This window comes from Argopecten irradians, chromosome 11 (assembly GCF_041381155.1).
Source record: "Argopecten irradians isolate NY chromosome 11, Ai_NY, whole genome shotgun sequence".
Lineage (NCBI taxonomy): Eukaryota > Metazoa > Mollusca > Bivalvia > Pectinida > Pectinidae > Argopecten > Argopecten irradians.
The window spans coordinates 17264551-17287999 of NC_091144.1; the positions used below are offsets into that span (position 1 = coordinate 17264551).

General features: G+C 39.7%; 1 protein-coding gene across 2 annotated transcripts; it reads right to left on the reverse strand.

The window, feature by feature from the left end:
• Positions 1-9629: 9629 nt before the first annotated feature.
• LOC138334872 (T-complex protein 1 subunit eta-like) lies at positions 9630-23001 on the reverse strand. 2 transcript variants are annotated; one of them, XM_069283683.1, is made up of 13 exons: positions 22857-23001; positions 21759-21912; positions 21020-21126; positions 20448-20573; positions 20203-20255; positions 19518-19550; positions 16481-16652; positions 14827-14991; positions 13673-13806; positions 12863-13015; positions 11676-11827; positions 11065-11253; positions 9630-10465 (listed from the first exon to the last, which is right to left on the reverse strand). In XM_069283683.1, the coding sequence occupies exons 1-13, from the start codon at positions 22857-22859 to the stop codon at positions 10248-10250; spliced, it is 1659 nt and encodes a 552-aa protein (XP_069139784.1). In that variant the 5' UTR covers positions 22860-23001; the 3' UTR covers positions 9630-10247. The 2 variants fall into 2 exon arrangements, with proteins under 2 accessions (XP_069139784.1, XP_069139785.1); XM_069283684.1 differs by lacking the exon at positions 19518-19550.
• Between the last annotated feature and the right edge of the window lie 448 nt (positions 23002-23449).

Sequence of the window (23449 nt, forward strand, 5' to 3'; positions counted from 1 at the left end):
ATGTTTGTGGCCAAATTTGGTTACAATCCATGCAGAACTCTATGACTAGTAGCGATTTAAAGGATTTACCTCTATTTCCCCTATTGGGCCCCGCCCCTCCTGCCCCAGGGGGATCAGAGCCAAAATTTATACAAGTTCTGTTCCCCTTCCCCCAAGGATGTTTGTGGCCAAATTTGGTTACATTCCATTCAGAACTCTATGACTAGTAGCGATTTAAAGGATTTACCTCTATTTCCCCTATTGGGCCCCGCCCCTCCTGCCCCCGGGGGATCAGAGCCAAAATTTATACAAGTTCTGTTCCCCTTCCCCCAAGGATGTTTGTGGCCAAATTTGGTTACATTCCATGCAGAACTCTATGACTAGTAGCGATTTAAAGGATTTACCTCTATTTCCCCTATTGGGCCCCGCCCCTCCTGCCCCCGGGGGGTCAGAGCCAAAATTTATACAAGTTCTGTTCCCCTTCCCCCAAGGATGTTTGTGGCCAAATTTGGTTACAATTCATGCAGAACTCTATGACTAGTAGCGATTTATAGGATTTACCTCTATTTCCCCTATTGGGCCCCGCCCCTCCTGCCCCTGGGGGGTCAGAGCCAAAATTTATACAAGTTCTGTTCCCCTTCCCCCAAGGATGTTTGTGGCCAAATTTGGTTACAATCCATTCAGAACTCTATGACTAGTAGCGATTTAAAGGATTTACCTCTATTTCCCCTATTGGGCCCCGCCCCTCCTGCCCCCAGGGGGATCAGAGCCAAAATTTATACAAGTTCTGTTCCCCTTCCCCCAAGGATGTTTGTGGCCAAATTTTGGTTACATTCCATGCCAAACTCTAGGACAAATAGCGATTTAAAGGATTTACCTCTATTTCCCCTATTGGGCCCCGCCCCTCCTGCCCCCGGGGGATCAGAGCCAAAATTTATACAAGTTCTGTTCCCCTTCCCCCAAGGATGTTTGTGGCCAAATTTGGTTACAATCCATTCAGAACTCTAGGACAAGTAGTGATTTAAAGGATTTACCTCTATTTCCCCTATTGGGCCCCGCCCCTCCTGCCCCGGGGGTCAGAGCCAAAATTTATACAAGTTCTGTTCCCCTTCCCCCAAGGATGTTTGTGGCCAAATTTGGTTACAATCCATTCATATCTCTAGGACAAGTAGCGATTTATAGGATTTACCTCTATTTCCCCTATTGGGCCCCGCCCCTCCTGCCCCTGGAGGGTCAGAGCCAAAATTTATACAAGTTCTGATCCCCTTCCCCCAAGGATGTTTATGGCCAAATTTGGTTACAATCCATGCAGAACTCTATGACTAGCAGCGATTTAAAGGATTTACCTCTATTTCCCCTATTGGGCCCCGCCCCTCCTGCCCCTGGAGGGTCAGAGCCAAAATTTATACAAGTTCTGTTCCCCTTCCCCCAAGGATGTTTATGGCCAAATTTGGTTACAATCCATGCAGAACTCTATGACTAGCAGCGACTTAAAGGATTTACCTCTATTTCCCCTATTGGGCCAAGCCCCTCCTGCCCCTTGGGGATCAGAGCCAAAATTTATACAAGTTCTGTTCCCCTTCCCCCAAGGATGTTTGTGGCCAAATTTGGTTACAATCCATGCAGATCTCTAGGACAAGTAGCGATTTAAAGGATTTACCTCTATTTCCCCTATTGGGCCCCACCCCTCCTGCCCATGGAGGGTCAGAGCCAAAATTTATACAAGTTCTGTTCCCCTTCTCCCAAGGATGTTTGTGGCCAAATTTGGTTACAATCCATGTAGAACTCTATGACTAGTAGCGATTTAAAGGATTTACCTCTATTTCCCCTATTGGGCCCCGCCCCTCCTGCCCCCAGAGGGCCAGAGCCAAAATTTATACAAGTTCTGTTCCCCTTCCCCAAGGATGTTTGTGGCCAAATTTGGTTACAATCCATGCAGAACTCTATGACTAGTAGCGATTTAAAGGATTTACCTCTATTTCCCCTATTGGGCCCCGCCCCTCCTGCCCCCAGGGGGTCAGAGCCAAAATTTATACAAGTTCTGTTCCCCTTCCCCCAAGGATGTTTGTGGCCAAATTTGGTTACAATCCATTGCAGAACTCTATGACTAGTAGCGATTTAAAGGATTTACCTCTATTTCCCCTATTGGGCCCCGCCCCTCCTGCCCCCTGGGGGGGGCCAGAGCCAAAATTTATACAAGTTCTGTTCCCCTTCCCCCAAGGATGTTTGTGGCCAAATTTGGTTACAATCCATGCAGAACTCTATGACTAGTAGCGATTTAAAGGATTTACCTCTATTTCCCCTATTGGGCCCCGCCCCTCCTGCCCCAGGGGGATCAGAGCAAAAATTTATACAAGTTCTGTTCCCCTTCCCCCAAGGATGTTTGTGGCCAAATTTGGTTACAATCCATGCAGAACTCTAGGACAAGTAGTGACTTATAGGATTTACCTCTATTTCCCCTATTGGGCCCCGCCCCTCCTGCCCACGGGGATCAGAGCCAAAATTTATACAAGTTCTTTTCCCCTTTCCCCAAGGATGTTTGTGGCCAAATTTGGTTACAATCCATGCAGAACTCTATCACGATTAGCGATTTAAAGATTTACCTCTATTTCCCCTATTGGGCCCCGCCCCTCCTGCCCCCGGGGGATCAGAGCCAAAATTTATACAAGTTCTGTTCCCCTTCCCCAAGGATGTTTATGGCCAAATTTGGTTACATTCTATTCAGAACTCTATGACTAGTAACGATTTAAAGGATTTACCTCTATTTCCCCTATTGGGCCCCACCCCTCCTGCCCCAGGGGGATCAGAGCCAAAATTTATACAAGTTCTGTTCCCCTTCCCCCAAGGATGTTTGTGGCCAAATTTGGTTACAATTCATTCAGAACTCTATGACTAGTAGCGATTTAAAGGATTTACCTCTATTTCCCCTATTGGGCCCCGCCCCTCCTGCCCCCTGGGGGGGGTCAGAGCCAAAATTTATACAAGTTCTGTTCCCCTTCCCCCAAGGATGTTTGTGGCCAAATTTGGTTACAATCCATGCAGAACTCTATGACTAGTAGCGATTTAAAGGATTTACCTCTATTTCCCCTATTGGGCCCCGCTCCTCCTGCCCCTTGGGGATCAGAGCCAAAATTTATACAAGTTCTGTTCCCCTTCCCCCAAGGATGTTTGTGGCCAAATTTGGTTACAATCCATGCAGATCTCTAGGACAAGTAGCGATTTATAGGATTTACCTCTATTTCCCCTATTGGGCCCCGCCCGACCCCTCCTGCCCCCGGGGGATCAGAGCCAAAATTTATACAAGTTCTGTTCCCCTTCCCCCAAGGATGTTTGTGGCCAAATTTGGTTACAATCCATGCAGAACTCTATGACTAGTAGCGATTTAAAGGATTTACCTCTATTTCCCCTATTGGGCCCCGCCCCTCCTGCCCCCGGGGGGTCAGAGCCAAAATTTATACAAGTTCTGTTCCCCTTCCCCCAAGGATGTTTGTGGCCAAATTTGGTTACATTCCATTCAGAACTCTATGACTAGTAGCGATTTAAAGGATTTACCTCTATTTCCCCTATTGGGCCCCGCCCCTCCTGCCCCCGGGGGGGCCAGAGCCAAAATTTATACAAGTTCTGTTCCCCTTCCCCCAAGGATGTTTGTGGCCAAATTTGGGTACATTCCATTCAGAACTCTATGACTAGTAGCGATTTAAAGGATTTACCTCTATTTCCCCTATTGGGCCCCGCCCCTCCTGCCCCAGGGGGATCAGAGCCAAAATTTATACAAGTTCTGTTCCCCTTCCCCCAAGGATGTTTGTGGCCAAATTTGGTTACAATCCATGCCAAACTCTAGGACAAGTAGCGATTTAAAGGATTTACCTCTATTTCCCCTATTGGGCCCCGCCCCTCCTGCCCCCGGGGGGTCAGAGCCAAAATTTATACAAGTTCTGTTCCCCTTCCCCCAAGGATGTTTGTGGCCAAATTTGGTTACAATCCATGCAGAACTCTAGGACGAGTAGCGATTTAAAGGATTTACCTCTATTTCCCCTATTGGGCCCCGCCCCTCCTGCCCCCGGGGGGTCAGAGCCAAAATTTATACAAGTTCTGTTCCCCTTCCCCCAAGGATGTTTGTGGCCAAATTTGGTTACAATCCATTCACAACTCTATGACAAGTAGCGATTTAAAGGATTTACCTCTATTTCCCCTATTGGGCCCCGCCCCTCCTGCCCCTGGGGGGTCAGAGCCAAAATTTATACAAGTTCTGTTCCCCTTCCCCCAAGGATGTTTGTGGCCAATTTTGGTTACAATCCATGCAGAACTCTAAGGACAAATAGCGATTTAAAGGATTTACCTCTATTTCCCCTATTGGGCCCCGCCCCTCCTGCCCCCGGGGGATCAGAGCCAAAATTTATACAAGTTCTGTTCCCCTTCCCCCAAGGATGTTTGTGGCCAAATTTGGTTACAATCCATGCAGAACTCTATGACTAGTAGCGATTTAAAGGATTTACCTCTATTTCCCCTATTGGGCCCAGCCCCTCCTGCCCCCCGGGGGGTCAGAGCCAAAATTTATACAAGTTCTGTTCCCCTTCCCCCAAGGATGTTTGTGGCCAAATTTGGTTACATTCCATGCAGAACTCTATGACTAGTAGCGATTTAAAGGATTTACCTCTATTTCCCCTATTGGGCCCCGCCCCTCCTGCCCCCTGGGGGCCAGAGCCAAAATTTATATACAGTTCTGTTCCCCTTCCCCCAAGGATGTTTGTGGCCAAATTTGGTTACATTCCATGCAGAACTCTATGACTAGTAGCGATTTAAAGGATTTACCTCTATTTCCCCTATTGGGCCCCGCCCCTCCTGCCCCAGGGGGGCCAGAGCCAAAATTTATACAAGTTCTGTTCCCCTTCCCCCAAGGATGTTTGTGGTCAAATTTGGTTACAATCCATGCAGAACTCTATGACAAGTAGCGATTTAAAGGATTTACCTCTATTTCCCCTATTGGGCCCCGCCCCTCCTGCCCCCGGGGGGTCAGAGCCAAAATTTATACAAGTTCTGTTCCCCTTCCCCCAAGGATGTTTGTGGCCAAATTTGGTTACATTCCATTCAGAACTCTATGACTAGTAGCGATTTAAAGGATTTACCTCTATTTCCCCTATTGGGCCCCGCCCCTCCTGCCCCCGGGGGGGGGGTCAGAGCCAAAATTTATACAAGTTCTGTTCCCCTTCCCCCAAGGATGTTTGTGGCCAAATTTGGGTACATTCCATTCACAACTCTATGACTAGTAGCGATTTAAAGGATTTACCTCTATTTCCCCTATTGGGCCCCGCCCCTCCTGCCCCAGGGGGACCAGAGCCAAAATTTATACAAGTTCTGTTCCCCTTCCCCCAAGGATGTTTGTGGCTGAATTTGGTTACATTCCATTCAGAACTCTAGGACAAATAGCGATTTAAAGGATTTACCTCTATTTCCCCTATTGGGCCCCGCCCCTCCTGCCCCCGGGGGATCAGAGCCAAAATTTATACAAGTTCTGTTCCCCTTCCCCCAAGGATGTTTGTGGCCAAATTTGGTTCCAATCCATGCAGAACTCTATGACTAGTAGCGATTTAAAGGATTTACCTCTATTTCCCCTATTGGGCCCCGCCCCTCCTGCCCCCGGGGGGTCAGAGCCAAAATTTATACAAGTTCTTTTCCCCTTCCCCCAAGGATGTTTGTGGCCAAATTTGGTTACATTCCATTCAGAACTCTATGACAAGTAGCGATTTAAAGGATTTACCTCTATTTCCCCTATTGGGCCCCGCCCCTCCTGCCCCCGGGGGATCAGAGCCAAAATTTATACAAGTTCAGTTCCCCTTCCCCCAAGGATGTTTGTGGCCAAATTTGGTTACATTCCATTCAGAACTCTATGACTAGTAGCGATTTAAAGGATTTACCTCTATTTCCCCTATTGGGCCCCGCCCCTCCTGCCCCCGGGGATCAGAGCCAAAATTTATACAAGTTCTGTTCCCCTTCCCCCAAGGATGTTTGTGGCCAAATTTGGTTACAATCCATGCAGAACTCTATGACAAGTAGCGATTTAAAGGATTTACCTCTATTTCCCCTATTGGGCCCCGCCCCTCCTGCCCCCCGGGGGTCAGAGCCAAAATTTATACAAGTTCTGTTCCCCTTCCCCCAAGGATGTTTGTGGCCAAATTTGGTTACAATCCATGCAGAACTCTATGACTAGTAGCGATTTAAAGGATTTACCTCTATTTCCCCTATTGGGCCCCGCCCCTCCTGCCCCCGGGGGGGGTCAGAGCCAAAATTTATACAAGTTCTGTTCCCCTTCCCCCAAGGATGTTTGTGGCCAAATTTGGTTACATTCCATGCAGAACTCTATGACTAGTAGCGATTTAAAGGATTTACCTCTATTTCCCCTATTGGGCCCCGCCCCTCCTGCCCCTGGGGGATCAGAGCCAAAATTTATACAAGTTCTGTTCCCCTTCCCCCAAGGATGTTTGTGGCCAAATTTGGTTACAATCCATGCAGAACTCTATGACAAGTAGCGATTTAAAGGATTTACCTCTATTTCCCCTATTGGGCCCCGCCCCTCCTGCCCCCCGGGGGATCAGAGCCAAAATTTATACAAGTTCTGTTCCCCTTCCCCCAAGGATGTTTGTGGCCAAATTTGGTTACAATCCATGCAGAACTCTATGACTAGTAGCGATTTAAAGGATTTACCTCTATTTCCCCTATTGGGCCCCGCCCCTCCTGCCCCGGGGGGATCAGAGCCAAAATTTATACAAGTTCTGTTCCCCTTCCCCCAAGGATGTTTGTGGCCAAATTTGGTTACAATCCATTCAGAACTCTATGACTAGTAGCGATTTAAAGGATTTACCTCTATTTCCCCTATTGGGCCCCGCCCCTCCTGCCCCCGGGGGGGGGGGACCAGAGCCAAAATTTATACAAGTTCTGTTCCCCTTCCCCCAAGGATGTTTGTGGCCAAATTTGGTTACATTCCATTCAGAACTCTATGACTAGTAGCGATTTAAAGATTTACCTCTATTTCCCCTATTGGGCCCCGCCCCTCCTGCCCCCGGGACCAGAGCCAAAATTTATACAAACTCAGTTCCTTATTCTCCTAAGGATATTCTGGCCAAATTTGGTTACATTCCATGCGGAACTCTGTGACTAGTAGCGATTTAAAGGATTTACCTCTATTTCCCCTATTAGCCCGCCCCTCCAGCCCCCGGGGGGCCAGAGCCAAAATTTATACAAGTTCTGTTCCCCTTCCCCCAAGGATGTTTGTGGCCAAATTTGGTTACAATCCATGCAGAACTCTATGACTAGTAGCGATTTAAAGGATTTACCTCTATTTCCCCTATTGGGCCCCGCCCCTCCTGCCCCCGGGGGGTCAGAGCCAAAATTTATACAAGTTCTGTTCCCCTTCCCCCAAGGATGTTTGTGGCCAAATTTGGTTACAATCCATTCAGAACTCTATGACTAGTAGCGATTTAAAGGATTTACCTCTATTTCCCCTATTGGGCCCCGCCCCTCCTGCCCCGGGGGGGGGCCAGAGCCAAAATTTATACAAGTTCTGTTCCCCTTCCCCCAAGGATGTTTGTGGCCAAATTTGGGTACATTCCATTCACAACTCTATGACTAGTAGCGATTTAAAGGATTTACCTCTATTTCCCCTATTGGGCCCCGCCCCTCCTGCCCCCGGGGGATCAGAGCCAAAATTTATACAAGTTCTGTTCCCCTTCCCCCAAGGATGTTTGTGGCTGATTTTGGTTACATTCCATGCCAAACTCTAGGACAAGTAGCGATTTAAAGGATTTACCTCTATTTCCCCTATTGGGCCCCGCCCCTCCTGCCCCCGGGGGATCAGAGCCAAAATTTATACAAGTTCTGTTCCCCTTCCCCCAAGGATGTTTGTGGCCAAATTTGGTTCCAATCCCTGCAGAACTCTATGACTAGTAGCGATTTAAAGGATTTACCTCTATTTCCCCTATTGGGCCCCGCCCCTCCTGCCCCCGGGGGGTCAGAGCCAAAATTTATACAAGTTCTGTTCCCCTTCCCACAAGGATGTTTGTGGCCAAATTTGGTTACATTTCATTCAGAACTCTATGACTAGTAGCGATTTAAAGGATTTACCTCTATTTCCCCTATTGGGCCCCGCCCCTCCTGCCCCCTGGGGGGGGCCAGAGCCAAAATTTATACAAGTTCTGTTCCCCTTCCCCCAAGGATGTTTGTGGCCAAATTTGGGTACATTCCATTCACAACTCTATGACTAGTAGCGATTTAAAGGATTTACCTCTATTTCCCCTATTGGGCCCCGCCCCTCCTGCCCCAGGGTGATCAGAGCCAAAATTTATACAAGTTCTGTTCCCCTTCCCCCAAGGATGTTTGTGGCTGATTTTGGTTACATTCCATGCCAAACTCTAGGACAAGTAGCGATTTAAAGGATTTACCTCTATTTCCCCTATTGGGCCCCGCCCCTCCTGCCCCCGGGGGATCAGAGCCAAAATTTATACAAGTTCTGTTCCCCTTCCCCCAAGGATGTTTGTGGCCAAATTTGGTTACAATCCATGCAGAACTCTAGGACGAGTAGCGATTTAAAGGATTTACCTCTATTTCCCCTATTGGGCCCCGCCCCTCCTGCCCCCGGGGGTGGGGGGGGGGGGGGGGTCAGAGCCAAAATTTATACAAGTTCTGTTCCCCTTCCCCCAAGGATGTTTGTGGCCAAATTTGGTTACAATCCATGCAGAACTCTATGACAAGTAGCGATTTAAAGGATTTACCTCTATTTCCCCTATTGGGGCCCCGCCCCTCCTGCCCCCGGGGGGCCAGAGCCAAAATTTATACAAGTTCTGTTCCCCCTCCCCCAAGGATGTTTGTGGCCAAATTTGGTTACAATCCATGCAGAACTCTAGGACAAGTAGCGATTTATAGGAAATGTTGACGGACGGACGGACGGACGGACGGACGACGGACGACGGACGCCGCGCCATGACATAAGCTCACCGGCCCTTCGGGCTTATTTCTAGATAAATCTTACTGAACTTCACTCAAGAACTGATTTTTGTACCGTCTGCTCTGTTTGTGTTCAATACCCTTCACGAAACAACTATAATCACAACATGAACCACGGTACATGTAGTTAATTTCCTATTCACGTAACTGGGTCATTGGAACACATATTACCACAAGCTCTCCACATCTGGGTTGCCAGGTTAGGTTTGACTGCTGGTTGGTAGTTTTTTTCCTTCCGGGTTCTGACAATTTTCTCGACCATCTAAGATTTACACATCCTTAAATGACCCTGGCTGTTAATATGACATTAAATCAAACCGTAACGAACAATTGTTTTCATTTTGGCAACAATTGAAATTATGTATCACTGGATGTAAACCCTTTTAATCATAGATTTTGATTCAACTAGACAGCAGACATTGCACCATCTATTTTCCATTTGTTAAATGGGCATTCCCTCGTTTGAACATTTCTAACATTACAATAAAATAATATAAGTTCTCATTGTTATTTTTGCAGCAGTATTACATATCTATATGTATATATACATTACCTGAAGCATTATTCAAAGATTATTTAACTGTTCTAGAAAAATGACACTATAAAATTTTCAAACGAAGGATTGTCCCTTAATAAGTACAAGGAGACAAAAAGATGTTTTCACTTTAATATTTTTATTAATTTTTTTTTGTGAAAAAATGTAGAAATACACAAATTATGCAATGCATAAAAATATGGTTGATTGAAGATTACTTCTGCAACAGAAGCAAAGGACTTTGGGATCACACACTAACACATACATCTCGCTCTCTCTCTCTCTCTCTCGCTCCCTCTGCCATGGTTCTTATATATGGACATGAATACATTTTTTAACTGACAAAGGCAAATAAATACTTATCACATTGATCATTCCAAAAGCACTAGTTCAGTTCCTGTTTTGTTCACATTGAACACAATAGATATTTGAACTAAAAATTCAGACTGTAACCGACGCACCCCCTCGGACTCAATGGAAGGAATATAGCTACTTCCCACTAAATGCTGATGTCCGCAGTAAATTGTTCACTAAAATTTCATACTATTTCAGCTTTAATGACTTCAGTTTTCAAGGACTATTTCTTGCTCCAAGACTTTAAGAGGCTGAAAGCAGTGATGTTTGGTCCAGATCTTCAGACGGTACCTCAATTTTCTTCAACGAGAGAGAGGTCTTGTTCAAACATAACATACAGAAATAATTTGTTCAGTTAACCTAAATATTCTTTAATCCTAACCTACATTGGCCTGCCTCGCCCCCTACCCATGCCTGGGGCACCACCTTCACCTCCAGCCTTAGGGTTTCGTATCGTCTCGTCCACAGACAGAATGAGACAGGCAGCCTCAGCGGCAGCTGTTAAAGCGTTGATCTTTACAACGGCAGGTTCCCAGATGCATCCTACGAAGTTGTCAGCTATGTCTTCTGTCATTACATCCACACCATACCACATGCAACCTGTTAAAATTAGCCAAAGTGTGAATTTATTTGTCTGTTTACAAATAAAAAGGTACAATACATCGATCAGAGATAAACTTCCTCACCACAATTCTGTTGCATCACTGTAAACTAATGGTCTTTCATGTGTGATTTACTTCAACAAATTCTGTGAAAGTATATATCTGCGAATTAACAACTACACCAATTGTATCGATATCACTTTCCATTCATTTTTCAATTAATTAACGAATGTTAATCTTCGCATACTTGTTTTAAAATTGAAATCACGAAATTACGCGGCTGTGAAAGTTGGTTTACAGTAATTAAAGGATCAATCACACACAGAAGGAAAATTTCACAAAGCTGGAACATTTCAAAGATGTAACTTAATCCAAGTGCAACCATTACTTTCACATCTATCCTAGGATGGAACATGAAATGTTCACATATCTATGAAAATTTCAACAATTCAGATCCTATTCAGGTTTTTATGCAGGTTCAAATCAATCAGGTTTTTTTCAAAGATGTTTTTTTTTGTTATATATATATATATACTAGGGTTTTTTAGGATCTAACATTCAATATCCACTTCTGACAAAATATTGTAAGTATCTTACCACTCCAGTGTTTCTGTCGGAGGTTGTTCAGAATGTTGGTAGCATCAAATCCAGCATTCTCACAGAGCTGGCGAGGAATGATTTCCAGGGCCTTTGCTATAGCAGCTATCAGCAGTTGTTCTTTGCCTGCGATGGTTCGTGAGTAATCTCTAAGGTACTTACTCAACTCCATCTCAATAGCTCCACCACCTACAATACAAAATTAATCCTTAATCAATAGATATCCAAAGTAACATGAAAATACTTCTCTTCTAAAGCTCTCTAGATTTATGAAGACCAACTTCTCCATACTGTTACAAGCATCCAGAATCAACATAAACTCCAAAATAAAAATTTTCAAATGTGTCTGAAGTAGGATGTCCAATTTATGTACCATTATTAATCCACTGCATGCTTTTCAGCTTTAGATTGGTACTGTATTTGTTTTAATTTTGCATCGAGGAATGATTTAGTATTTCCTCTTCCTACAATACACGTACTGGTATTTAACAGAAAAAGTACAGTTATCTTTCTTGTCATTCAATTCACTTTATTCCCAGGTATTTGGAAATGAAATTGACTGCAAATGTAGCAAAAATTAATCCTCTGTGAATCAAAGTATCATAACCTACCAGCAACAACAGCGTCATTCTTCATGGCTCGTCTGACAATCATGATGGCATCATGAAGTGATCTCTCAGTTTCCTCAATAAACTGTTCAGCGCCTCCTCTCAAGATTAAAGTACAGGTCTTGGCTTGGGGACACCCAGTGAAAATGTTGTACCTATCACCATACAAAATTTTTATGTTATTAAAGGGACAATTCAGGCTAAAAGAACATTAAAATTTGTACATATATCGGGAAAAAACCAGTTCTAATGGAAATAAGATCAGTTGGTTTTACTGTAATATGCCAGAATAGCCCATGGTGGCGAAATGCGTGTGGAGTGTTCAAACTCGCTCGCTGTCCGCCATTACACATTGTGGTCGAACTTCTTGTATGCCGAACCCTGTCCCTTGCTCGTAGAGTAATGCTACTTTTGTCTAGAACTGCTCAAATCGCTGTGACAATAGTGTGTTTACCTTATTAGGTGAATTGGCTCGTCTTAAAAAATCATTTTATCACCTCCTCAGTGGTTATGCAGTTCATTTGTTAAACGTGCGTGACGTTGGCTCGGGTATAGTTACAGCGAACAAATTTTACCTGCTGAATCGTATTGATCAATGATTTATAATTACAACGGTATAGATTAAAATACTAAACAATGACGTGGAATTTGTCAATATTTATGTTATATGTTTCATAAGAAATGTAGAACAATACATTTATGCCATATTTTGCTTCTTGGTTATCGCTTTCAAAAGTACACAGATTGGTTTGACAGTAAAACAGTTTTCTTATTCTACATTTAATCCTTTCATGTTTTCATTATCATTTACCAACTCTATCAATTGAATATTTATCAAATGGCTAAAAGACAATGACATGAATATATAGTGAAATACACTGGATGCTAGCTAATAAGTGCCAACACTGGATACAGTGAAGTCTAGTACTAGTAAACGTTAAGCAGTACATAAAGTCAAACCAGAATACAGAAAATCCTTATCTCAATATCCATTGTACTGTAAAAATGTACTTTTTTAGTCTTCAAAATATACACAAGTTTGCTTTCCAAGTGCAAACTTCAAATTTAACAGATCCTAAGTTGATAAGTTCCTGTGTATTTGTGCTCTATTTTCATTCTCGGAGAGAATTCTTTGATACAGAGATATCAAAAGTTTCACAACCTAATAAGTATATCAAATATGTAATTACCTTTCTCCTCCTACTTGGATTTCTTCAAAGTTCTGGCAGCTACCAAGGACGTCCTCTGTAAGGTTCTGAATAGATGTCTGTATTGATCCTCCACAAGCCTTCATGGTTCTCCTCAAGTCCTCATCTGCTACACGACCGGCACAGAACATGTCCCTGTAAAGTACATGTTGAGGATAAGTGGTAACGAACACACTCAATTCACTACCTTGTAGATAAAACTGATTTGATGTAATACTTTGGTATGGTTATGAATCCATTTCGCTACCTATTGCATGGACAAAAGAAAATTTGTTTGTTTCAAGTACTATGATGGAGACCTAGAAAATTCTCCACCAACTCTCACGAAACAGAAGACAAAATCTGAACAAGAGTGTCCTTGTCCAGAACGGACAGAGACACAAGTCAGACCAGGTCATTAATCTACCACAGGTGTAACGCTAGACCCAGCTATAGACAACTGGCCAGCTGACTTACCTGTGGGGAAGGGGAGACAATTTAGCTAAGCGATGGAAACACCATGAATTCAGCTCTTGGGGAGTTGTGGTATTATTTTTCATTTTTTATTTCAGAATATTTAAAGTCAGATGTTAAAGACAATGGGAATAATATCCATTACTTATAATTATTGTTTGCAATTTTTGCATACTGATGACATAACCTTCCCTCAAGAGCAGATAACCCCGTGAAATAAAGATGAACAACATGATAAACGGATGTAGATATTTCTTCAATGAGAATGTCATAATTTGTCTTATCCCCCCCCCCCCATGTCGTTTTTTAACTGACTTAATTCATTTCAATCCAAATTACCTGTCAGCAAAATACTGAGTGGCGACATCTCCAATAGGCAACTTAGATAGTACTACTTTAGCTCCACTCTCGTGAATTTTATCCAACTTATCATACAGAATTTTCCACTCGGCATCAACAATAGACTGATATTCCTGCAAATACAATTTAGACAATTCATGTTAATTACTCTTTAGATTAGATTTGAGGATACATATATATGTAATAGGACGGCTGTATGTAGTAATGTTTCGTCCACGGTTCTTTTATGGATCTGAGGTTCCGTGTTGGTTTACTTATCATACAAATACGACTAAAACCGAAATACAAATTCAATTATTTCATTATAATTCAACAGATCTATATCCAAACAAATAACAAATATTTTGAGGCAACGAAACAATTTACGGTGTTAATAAAAGCCACCCGTCCTTCCTGCTAGATATCATAAATTCATTTAACCTCTAGAACATACTTCTATACTTTAATACTACATGGCTACAAGGCCTTATATCCAGCTATAGCTACCTAGGAAGTGACCCGGCCGACAATACCTTGTCTCAGTGCCAAAGTGACCGATACAGGCTACAACACGGTCTTTTATACCTGTATCGGTAACTTGAATGGTTTACGCCGCTGCATTATAACAAAAAGTGGTACTGTCCTGGTACCCGTATGTCGTAAACAATATGACAGCAGACGAAATATTAATAATATTAACAACAAAATGATAACCAGTTATACACATAAATTAACCACTCCTACCACATATACACTGTATTTGACCAAATAAGCACCCCTGTTTCTATATGTTACTACGCCTTTTTTCAGGCCCCAATTTCACTTACCTCAAATTAAATGCAGATTGAAACTATGAAAACTGTGTAAGTTTCTCTCCTTTACTTTCTTTTGTCAATTAATTAATAGCTTACTCTGTGCAATGATTTGAGAAATGTTAGCCTAAATTTGGGATTCTTAAGCACCTATTTTTTCTTTTTCTTAAATATTTGGCATGTGCCATTGGGTTGAATATGAGACATAGGATTTTTTCATTTGCGGTTTTATGAAAATCTCCAAGAAGTCTTTATTTTCAATATAAGAATCAAATTCTTATATCACATGATCTGTATGCGAAACCAAAAACACTTTTCAAGACGAAAGATATGCAAACATACCTCCACATTGTCTACTCGGATTTCTGCATTATCTTTTTCTGCCTTCAATTCCAGTTCTACATTCAACATAGCTATCTTAGGGTTGACATATTTCTTAGGCTGCATTTCAAATCCAGCGTAGCTGAAGGTCTTTTTGAATGCTACACCAGCAATTAACCTAGAATCCTGCAAAGAAATTGGAAAGTTAATTTTAATTTATTTCAATAGTCGTCAATTTTAAAATACTGTTATTAAAACCTTTGTGAGAAATGTGTTTGAATGGGAAAAGAAACTCTGTTTAAATCAATTATTAAATGTCCTAAAAAACTTGTCTTGCTAAAGCAGACAACTAAAGCAAGGTAGTCAAGTTCTGTTGATTAATGTCCCAAAGCTTTGGCCCTCTGATGTTCATGGAAAAGAGCAAAGAGGAATTTGACATACTTTGGATATTTATAACCAAACATATCTACCATGAATTGATTCATTTAATTAATTTTCAGGAAACTGTTCTTGTACAGTGCTTCAAATGTGGGTTTAATTTCGCAATATATCAACTCTTCTAAATCCAATATTCACAAATTAATTAAGTTTTAGTGGTGTCATGTTTTAATACCGATATATTGCTTGAAAACAGAATATTTTTTGTATGGTGCACAGTTGCCAGTGACTGTATATGCTCTATAAGCATAGCCCTAATGATTATATGATAATACAGCTGCATAACCATTTACAGTGCATAAAATTTTAAATAATAATATACTGGACTTTCCTGGATTTCAGTGAAACCATGAATACAGCAAAAATAAAACCTTGACTAACTTTACCCACTATGCAGTATCCAAACCTTTGTGTGAAACAAGTTGGAATGGCAAAGTAATTCTTTGCTTAAATCAACTAATGTCCCAGTGATTTTTAGGTACATTTGGGGTCAAATAATTATAAAATCCCCTTCCCCTAGAATAATTTTGCAATGTTTTCCTAATTTTATGTAAATAATTTCCCAAATAAAGAAAAACTTACTAAAATATACATGTTTCAAGAAAGATGAAATGTAGTGTTTTCACATTTCAAGAGGTATAGGCCCCTGAAATTATCGAGTAAGAAAATCACCATGTCCTACGAACTTGTCTTGCTAAAGCTAACAACTAAAGCAAGTTAGTCAAGTTCTGTTGATTAATGTCCCAAAGCTTTGGCCCTCTAATGTTCATGGAAAAGTACAAAGAGGAATTTGACATACTTTGGATATTTATAACCAATTGATGTTATAACCATACATTCATTTTTGTATGCACCTGAAATATTTCATACAGGGAGGAACCTTTTAACCATATTTTGGGAAGAAAATAATTTTCAGTTGCAATGGAGGAAATCATCAGCTACTCTTTTTAAAATGAAAACTATCCAGAAACAAAGACAATTAAGGTAAAATATACTTTCCCACCAACAATCTAGCAATGAAAGAGATAATCTGAGCATTGACATGTTTTTTCCCCATTTTTTTTTACAAGTCAAAATGACAAAACATTTGAAACACAACATATTAAACTTATTTCCCTAAATACCAGTTGATTTCATAGACCTGGGTTTAATTACATACCAAGTCAATAAAGTAATGATTCTGTGCATCAGATCTTGACAAGTAAATAATTCAGGCAGTAATATAACAAAGCATTACCTCTAATCCACCTCCTGTGACCTTCTTTACACCAATCATGTTCAGTGGCAAAAGGTCGTCCAACAGGCTCACAGCTTCAACAACCATCTTGGCGAAAAATTCCTTCTGATGTGCCACAAGCTTAGAGCTGAGGGTTGTAGCAGCACATTTTTCCAACAAGCTTCTCTGCTCACTGTGCAAAGAATAGTAAAACATCTTATTTTCTTGTCAAAACACAGACCTTTAAACATACATTTGCCAAGGGTGACTGAAGGCTATTCTAGTAAAATATCTACCTCACACAAGCACTTCAGCTTTTGTTAAATACTAACTCAAGCACTTCGGCTTTTGTTAAGAAGTCAGTGATTTGCAGGACTCGCCTAGGAGTCCTGGACTCATCGTTTTCCTGTGGGACTCGCCAACATTTTGAGAACCCTCTAAATTTCTTTGTATTGGGACTCACCAAAATTTGGAAATTAAGTGTTCTGGACTTGCTTTAAAAAATCCTTCATAAATTGCTGGAAGTACTAAGTCCAGGACCCCAATTTCTTGAAACAATTCTCAATACTCCCAATTTCTTGAAACAATTCTCAATACTGAAGTTTACTTAAACTTATTGGAATTGTGCAAAATACACATATATACATATATATACAATCACATAGAAATTAGTACAATATCATAGACAAGTTTCAATTGTAATATACACTGAAATCATAAATTTGTATTATATGAAGGCTACATAACTTAGGTTAAGCATACAACACTAAAATAACTATATAGAAATTATTGGAGGGGGGATCTTATTTTAATGGCCTCAAATATAAGTGTTGCTAATTTACGTATATCTCTTATATTTTCGCAATATAATAATTGTATCAACTTAAACATAGATGGTTTACGCCAATAAAAAGGTTTTACATATCTTTCTTTCTTAAATCATGATAATTAATACATATCAAAATAAAATGATATTCGTCTTTAACATCTAAATTGCAACCAGGGCAAAAGCTTTGTTCTCTAGCAGTACTTATCAGTATATCTGCCTGTTTTGATGGCCAAATAATGAGCAGATTGACGAAATTTAGATAAAACAATTCGGTATTTAGGAGGTATATATATTTGGTCAAATACTATTGTATAGTAACATGATTCACAATGTGCTTATATAATATACATTTTGATAAGGAATCCAATAAGCCTCTCAAATGTTGCCGACTCTGATCAAGGTAGTTGTTGCTTTATCAAACATAATATATTACATGATTATGATTATACAGATAGTGATGATTCAATACATTTCCAAAACCGATAGAAAAAAGACTATGTTTAACATGGTTTATCCAATTGAAACAATTACCAGTGTTGCTATTACTTAAATATAAAAGAGCGGAATTCAAAATACAGTTATTTGAGACAATTAACTTAAGCCAATACTTTATCATTCTGTACTTCCTTTAACATTCTAATGGATACCAGCCTAATTCAAAATATACCATGGCGTTACAAGTTGATTTCTAAACTTTTAGGATCTTCAAAATGATAAGTGATTTTTTTCTGTATCACACCCTTTTGATGATCACCACACCTCGCAAGCTAAATGCAAGATGCTACAAACATACGTGTCAAATAAACGTAACAAAGTTTCAAAATTTAAATATAAATAATTAGAATACTTAGAAAAAAGTGCAAACATGGCTTTACAATCTTGGTGATATAAATGTTTCTGAATTTGATTAAATTTATAATTATACTTCAGCTTTTCACCAAGATAGCAAATATTGTTTACTATTTCAACTTCATTGTCATTATATCTCCACGATTCTTCTTCAAGTATACGTCCTCCATTTCTAAATACGATTATTTTCGTTTTGTCAGTATTAACAGACAATTTCCACTTGGTTGAGAAACTATAAAAACACATCATCAGATCCTGGTAGGTCAAAACCATCTATTCAGGCCAGCACTGTTTGTAAAACTTAATTGATAAATTTCATATAAATAAACAGTCATGGATAGTTATTTGGGAGCTGTAGGATCAGGTGGATATCTCGAAAAAAGAGCCCTGAAATAATTTGCTATGAAAGGAATTACATAAATTGTAGCAATCAATTTAATAACATTTGTTTGTTTCAAGTACTATGATGGAGACCAAGAAAATTTTCCACCAACTCTCACGAAACAGAAGACGAAGTCTGAACAAGAGCGTCCTTGTCCAGAACGGACCGAGACACAAGTCAGACCAGGTCATTAATCTACCATAGGTGTAACGCTAGACCCAGCTATAGACAAACTGGGCAGCTGACTTACCTGTGGGGGAGGTAACTTTTGTTTTGTCTTTGTACTCGTCTCACAATGATCTTATTTTTTTTGATGGGAGTGAGAAATGTTTCAATTTCACATGATTTTTGAAGTGGTTGGTTTGATGTCTAAATAAAGACATGTTGAATCCCCCCCCCCATTATTATAGCATTTAACTCCTGTATAAATAGACAAACATTAGTGGGATTTACCATCACAAAATACATTCTTGGTGCAGCTTCTTTTAGATGCTTAAACAGGAAAATGGAACATCTCAATAGAAAGCTTACCAAGAACAATCTGATTTTAGATTTTTTTTTTAAATGTTGCAATACATTGCATTTCAAAATTAAAATCCTTAACACAGCGTGTATTTGAACTGCTTGTTGTCATGTATATTAGTCAACAATAAAATGAATTGTTTGTTTCAAGTACTATGATGGAGACCTAGAAAATTCTCCACCAACTCTCACGAAACAGAAGACAAAGTCTGAACAAGAGCGTCCTTGTCCAGAACGGACCGAGACACAAGTCAGACCAGGTCATTAATCTACCACAGGTGTAACGCTAGACCCAGCTATGGACAAACTGGCCAGCTGACTTACCTGTGGAAAAAATTATTTAATACATGTTCCAGATTTGAATTAGGCAATTTGGAAAACTTTTTGAACTTGTACAGGGTTTGAAATTAACACTTGCACACTCGCCAAATACGAGTTGGTTTTCGAAATACCGAGTGGAAAAATATTGTACTTGCATTTTTAGGTGAGCGGCAGCATCGTTCGTCATTCTAAATACATATACATGTATTTACTACATATTCCAATCAATACACTTGTCATAAATTGTGTGCCAAATTAGCCTAAATGAATAGTGAAGCGAAAGCACATCGTTCCAAATGCAACGTCTTTTCGACACTTTGAATACTGTATATTACTTTCAAGTGTCTTAAAAATAGTGACACTGATTTGGTATGGAAAAGTTTAGAGGTGTTCTGTGAAAAATCTTTCTTTCGAATGTTTTTTGTACAAATGTAGTTTGCTAAAATGGCTGACATAACAAAGTTCTTTCAGCGGGCAAAATTACAAAAGAATGCACAAGATGAGAAAGGTCTACTAATCCTGTTGTTATTTACAGTTTAGACAAAAACACCGAATCATATGTACATTTAAAAAAACAAACAAAAAAACAACAACATTATTTCCACAAACTGCCACATTAAAGTCATTCTGAAAATAATCAAGTGCCAAGGACACTCATAGATGCTGTGAATGAAGGACTCAAACAAAGGAATAAAGGAATCGGTTTATCATTTATATTAAATTTAGTGGCAAGCAAGTTTCTGATTTTGCGAGTTGAAATTTTCCCAACTTGCCAAAAATGGAAAGTGGCTTAAAAAGTTATATTCTACCCCTGCTTGTAATGTGAACATGTACACTTACTTTGGGTCTTCTTTCTTAATTTTTACTGAGATTTCTTTGATCTTTTGGACACACTAAAAAAGAAAGAACAAAATAAATTGTTAAAATTATAACAAACAAACACTTTAATATTTAAATAATGTGATACGACTCACAACAAACTAGCATATACCACATACACCATGACTGGCTAAGGTGTATTTTTGACCAAAGTTGATAAAGTTTCTGCGACAAAATGAACAATTTGTTTGTTACAAAGAACTAACCAAAACTGCAGCCTTCCTGTAAGCACGGACAAGGACTTGTGGGTGGACATTTTCCTCTACATATGGTTTGGCTTGCTTCAGAAACTCCCCAGCTAATAGGACAACAGATGTTGTGCCGTCTCCAACCTGAAATTGTTTAACACATTTGTTAATTATGCTTTAAACAGTGGCTGATAAAAATGATTTCACTAATACTTTGAACAGAATTCAACATATTTGCTTATATCCAATTTAGCAGTATCCATAACACTTAGCTTGACTACAGAGAAATACAGAACTACAAAAAATTGTCATGATTATAGTCTTAGATAATAAAGATAGATGACTTTACATGTGCTTGGTATTTAAAAATCATTTTTGATTTTCGAGGTGCATTAAAAACTGAAAATCATTTCCAGGTGTTTTTTAAATCAGGCATGAAGAAGTGTTTCAAGAGGTATGCAACCCTTCAAAACGACAGACATCAAAACTACACGCAAAATATATTTTTTGACAGACAAAATTAATTTCTGACAAAGAAAATAAAATGAAGGACAAGAATCCATTATTGACAATTTAGGAACAAAAGTTACCTCAGCATCTTGTGACTTAGCAATGTCTACCAATGTTTTGGCAGCAGGATGTACAACGTCCAATGTTTTCAAAATAGTAGCTCCATCATTGGAAATAACAGCCTTTCCTAAAATACAGAAATACAACATAGACCCTTGTGGAACAATTACAAAGTTGCATCGCTTAAAAAATCTACCAAGATCATTAGAAGCAAACTGGCTAGTACTCATTTTTAATAGTTGACAGATGTCACTTAATAAAACAAACATGGACATTTCTCCACACCAGACTGAATTTTACTTTCTTGAACACTTTACCATGATGATTAATAATGACCAATTATCAGAACAGCGAGAGATTTGTATAAATAATTACATCTGTCTTTTTTCCAGGGCATATATCAATATTTTGGGACAAAACCCAACATTAACCAAATTGTTTTTTTTTACGTAGTGTAGGCTTCTCAAAAGCGTCAACACAGGGGTTTCGAAATCCGAAAATGATGTGGCTAAAGACAGTATGATTTACCTTTGTTTAGTCCCATCTTTTGGCGATTGTGACGTCACAAAAAGCATGTCAAAATAACATGACATCACAATCAAGAATTAAGGTGGGACAAATTGACCGTAAATCATAATTTTTCTAAGTCATTTTTGTATCTCAAAACCTTGTATTCACGGTTTTAAAATGCCAAATTAGGTTGGCCTTTTTGCAGCCCTCTTAAACCTGTTTAAGGTGCTGTTTTGTTTTTGTACTTACCTTGGCCGTCAACAATGAGTTTATCCATTCCCCTGGGGCCAAGGGTAGTTCGGACAGCATCGGCAATGGCCTGACAGGCACTGATATTGCTGACCACCTGGGGGATACCCTGGGAGGAGTCGGTCCCCTCCTTCAGCAAAATTATTTGAGGTTGCTGAAATTATTTAAATCACATAGATCAGTAATTTTATTTCTATCAATAACTTGTCTACTTCAGGAAGATGAAGACTAAATAATGCAAGATTATGTATGCAAAGCTTCAGATGATTTTCCATGAGCATGGGTCATTGGGCCCATCCAGGCCAAAAAGACGGGGTAATTTTTCAAAACCATGGGCAAGCATTTTTTGCGATTGTTTACATGTTTCCATAAAATGCACTTTTTAAAATTGTATAATTAATGGTTACTGATGTGCCCTTAAAGCCTTGCCTTCAATCATATTAATATGAAAGTGGCAATCACTTTATTTTGAAATTTGAATCAAAATTTCAAACACCTGGGGGAGGGGGGCTGGGGGAGGGGTATCTGGGGTAGGGGGGGGGGATGGTAAATGTCATGTCAGGTTATGATCCATTTCGTCATATTGGATCTTGCAAATTATATGTTTGAAATGTAACACAAACCGTTTACTTATTCGACATAAGAAATTACATTCAATGGTTATTTCACTTTATTTTCCTTTATTAGTCATAATAATTGTTGAGTTGAGAAAAGCAACAGAAATTCAAAGTATAAAACCAACTGAATTTTGAGAATTATCCCGCAACTAAACATTAAGAATATTGACAGATCTTATTTATTTTAACATGCAATACAAAGCTAAACGAAGGCGCAAACCTAAAATGTTCCTATTGTTGTAACTAACCGACATGTTTCTACACATAAACACTGCCGTGCTGATACATGTCGACAGGAACGTTCCAGAACATGTGTAATTCAGAACGCCGATACACAATTAATAGAATATTTTAGCTAAAAATCGATATGTTATTATTTAAAATGGTTTATGGAAATGTGTATCTTCTATTTGAACCCTGTCTAAAACAAGTATCTGGACTGATGTTGATCGATTTCGCAAGCAATCCGGCAAATACCCACCATTTTGTCTGTGGTCTTGTTTACTTCGTGACGGAGAGCTGCGAGAAGGGGGATAACTCTACCGTGGAATGGTCTAGACTGCGCCAAAAATGTCTTGGGCCTTTATCCCCATAATAATCCACTGAACTCCGTTTTACATCATGTAGGCTGAGTAACGTGGGTAACCGAAGATGGGCACACTTAGGTCAAATGATAATGATTTTATGTAGAAAATTGAAAATCTTCAAATACTGGTGTGCACAGTGAAATGCCCATGAACTTGAAGCCAAATTGTGGTCTAAAATTTAATTTCACATTCTACATTATTATATCTTTATTATAACATAATGATAAAACATAATTAATTAAAGTAGCAAAATGCAAGTACAAATTACATACCATTGCCCGAGAATAAAATGAATTAATCATCAGTTAATTATATAATGATAAGAATAATTAATAAATAAAGAAAAATATGTTTTTGTTGGTAGTGATATAGGCAAATTATACAAATAACAGTAAAGGATACGTACATCAGATGCATAAAGACATATGTATGAACTAATACTCATATAAGATTAGGCCTACAAAAAGGTCTGATTACAAGTGCCAAC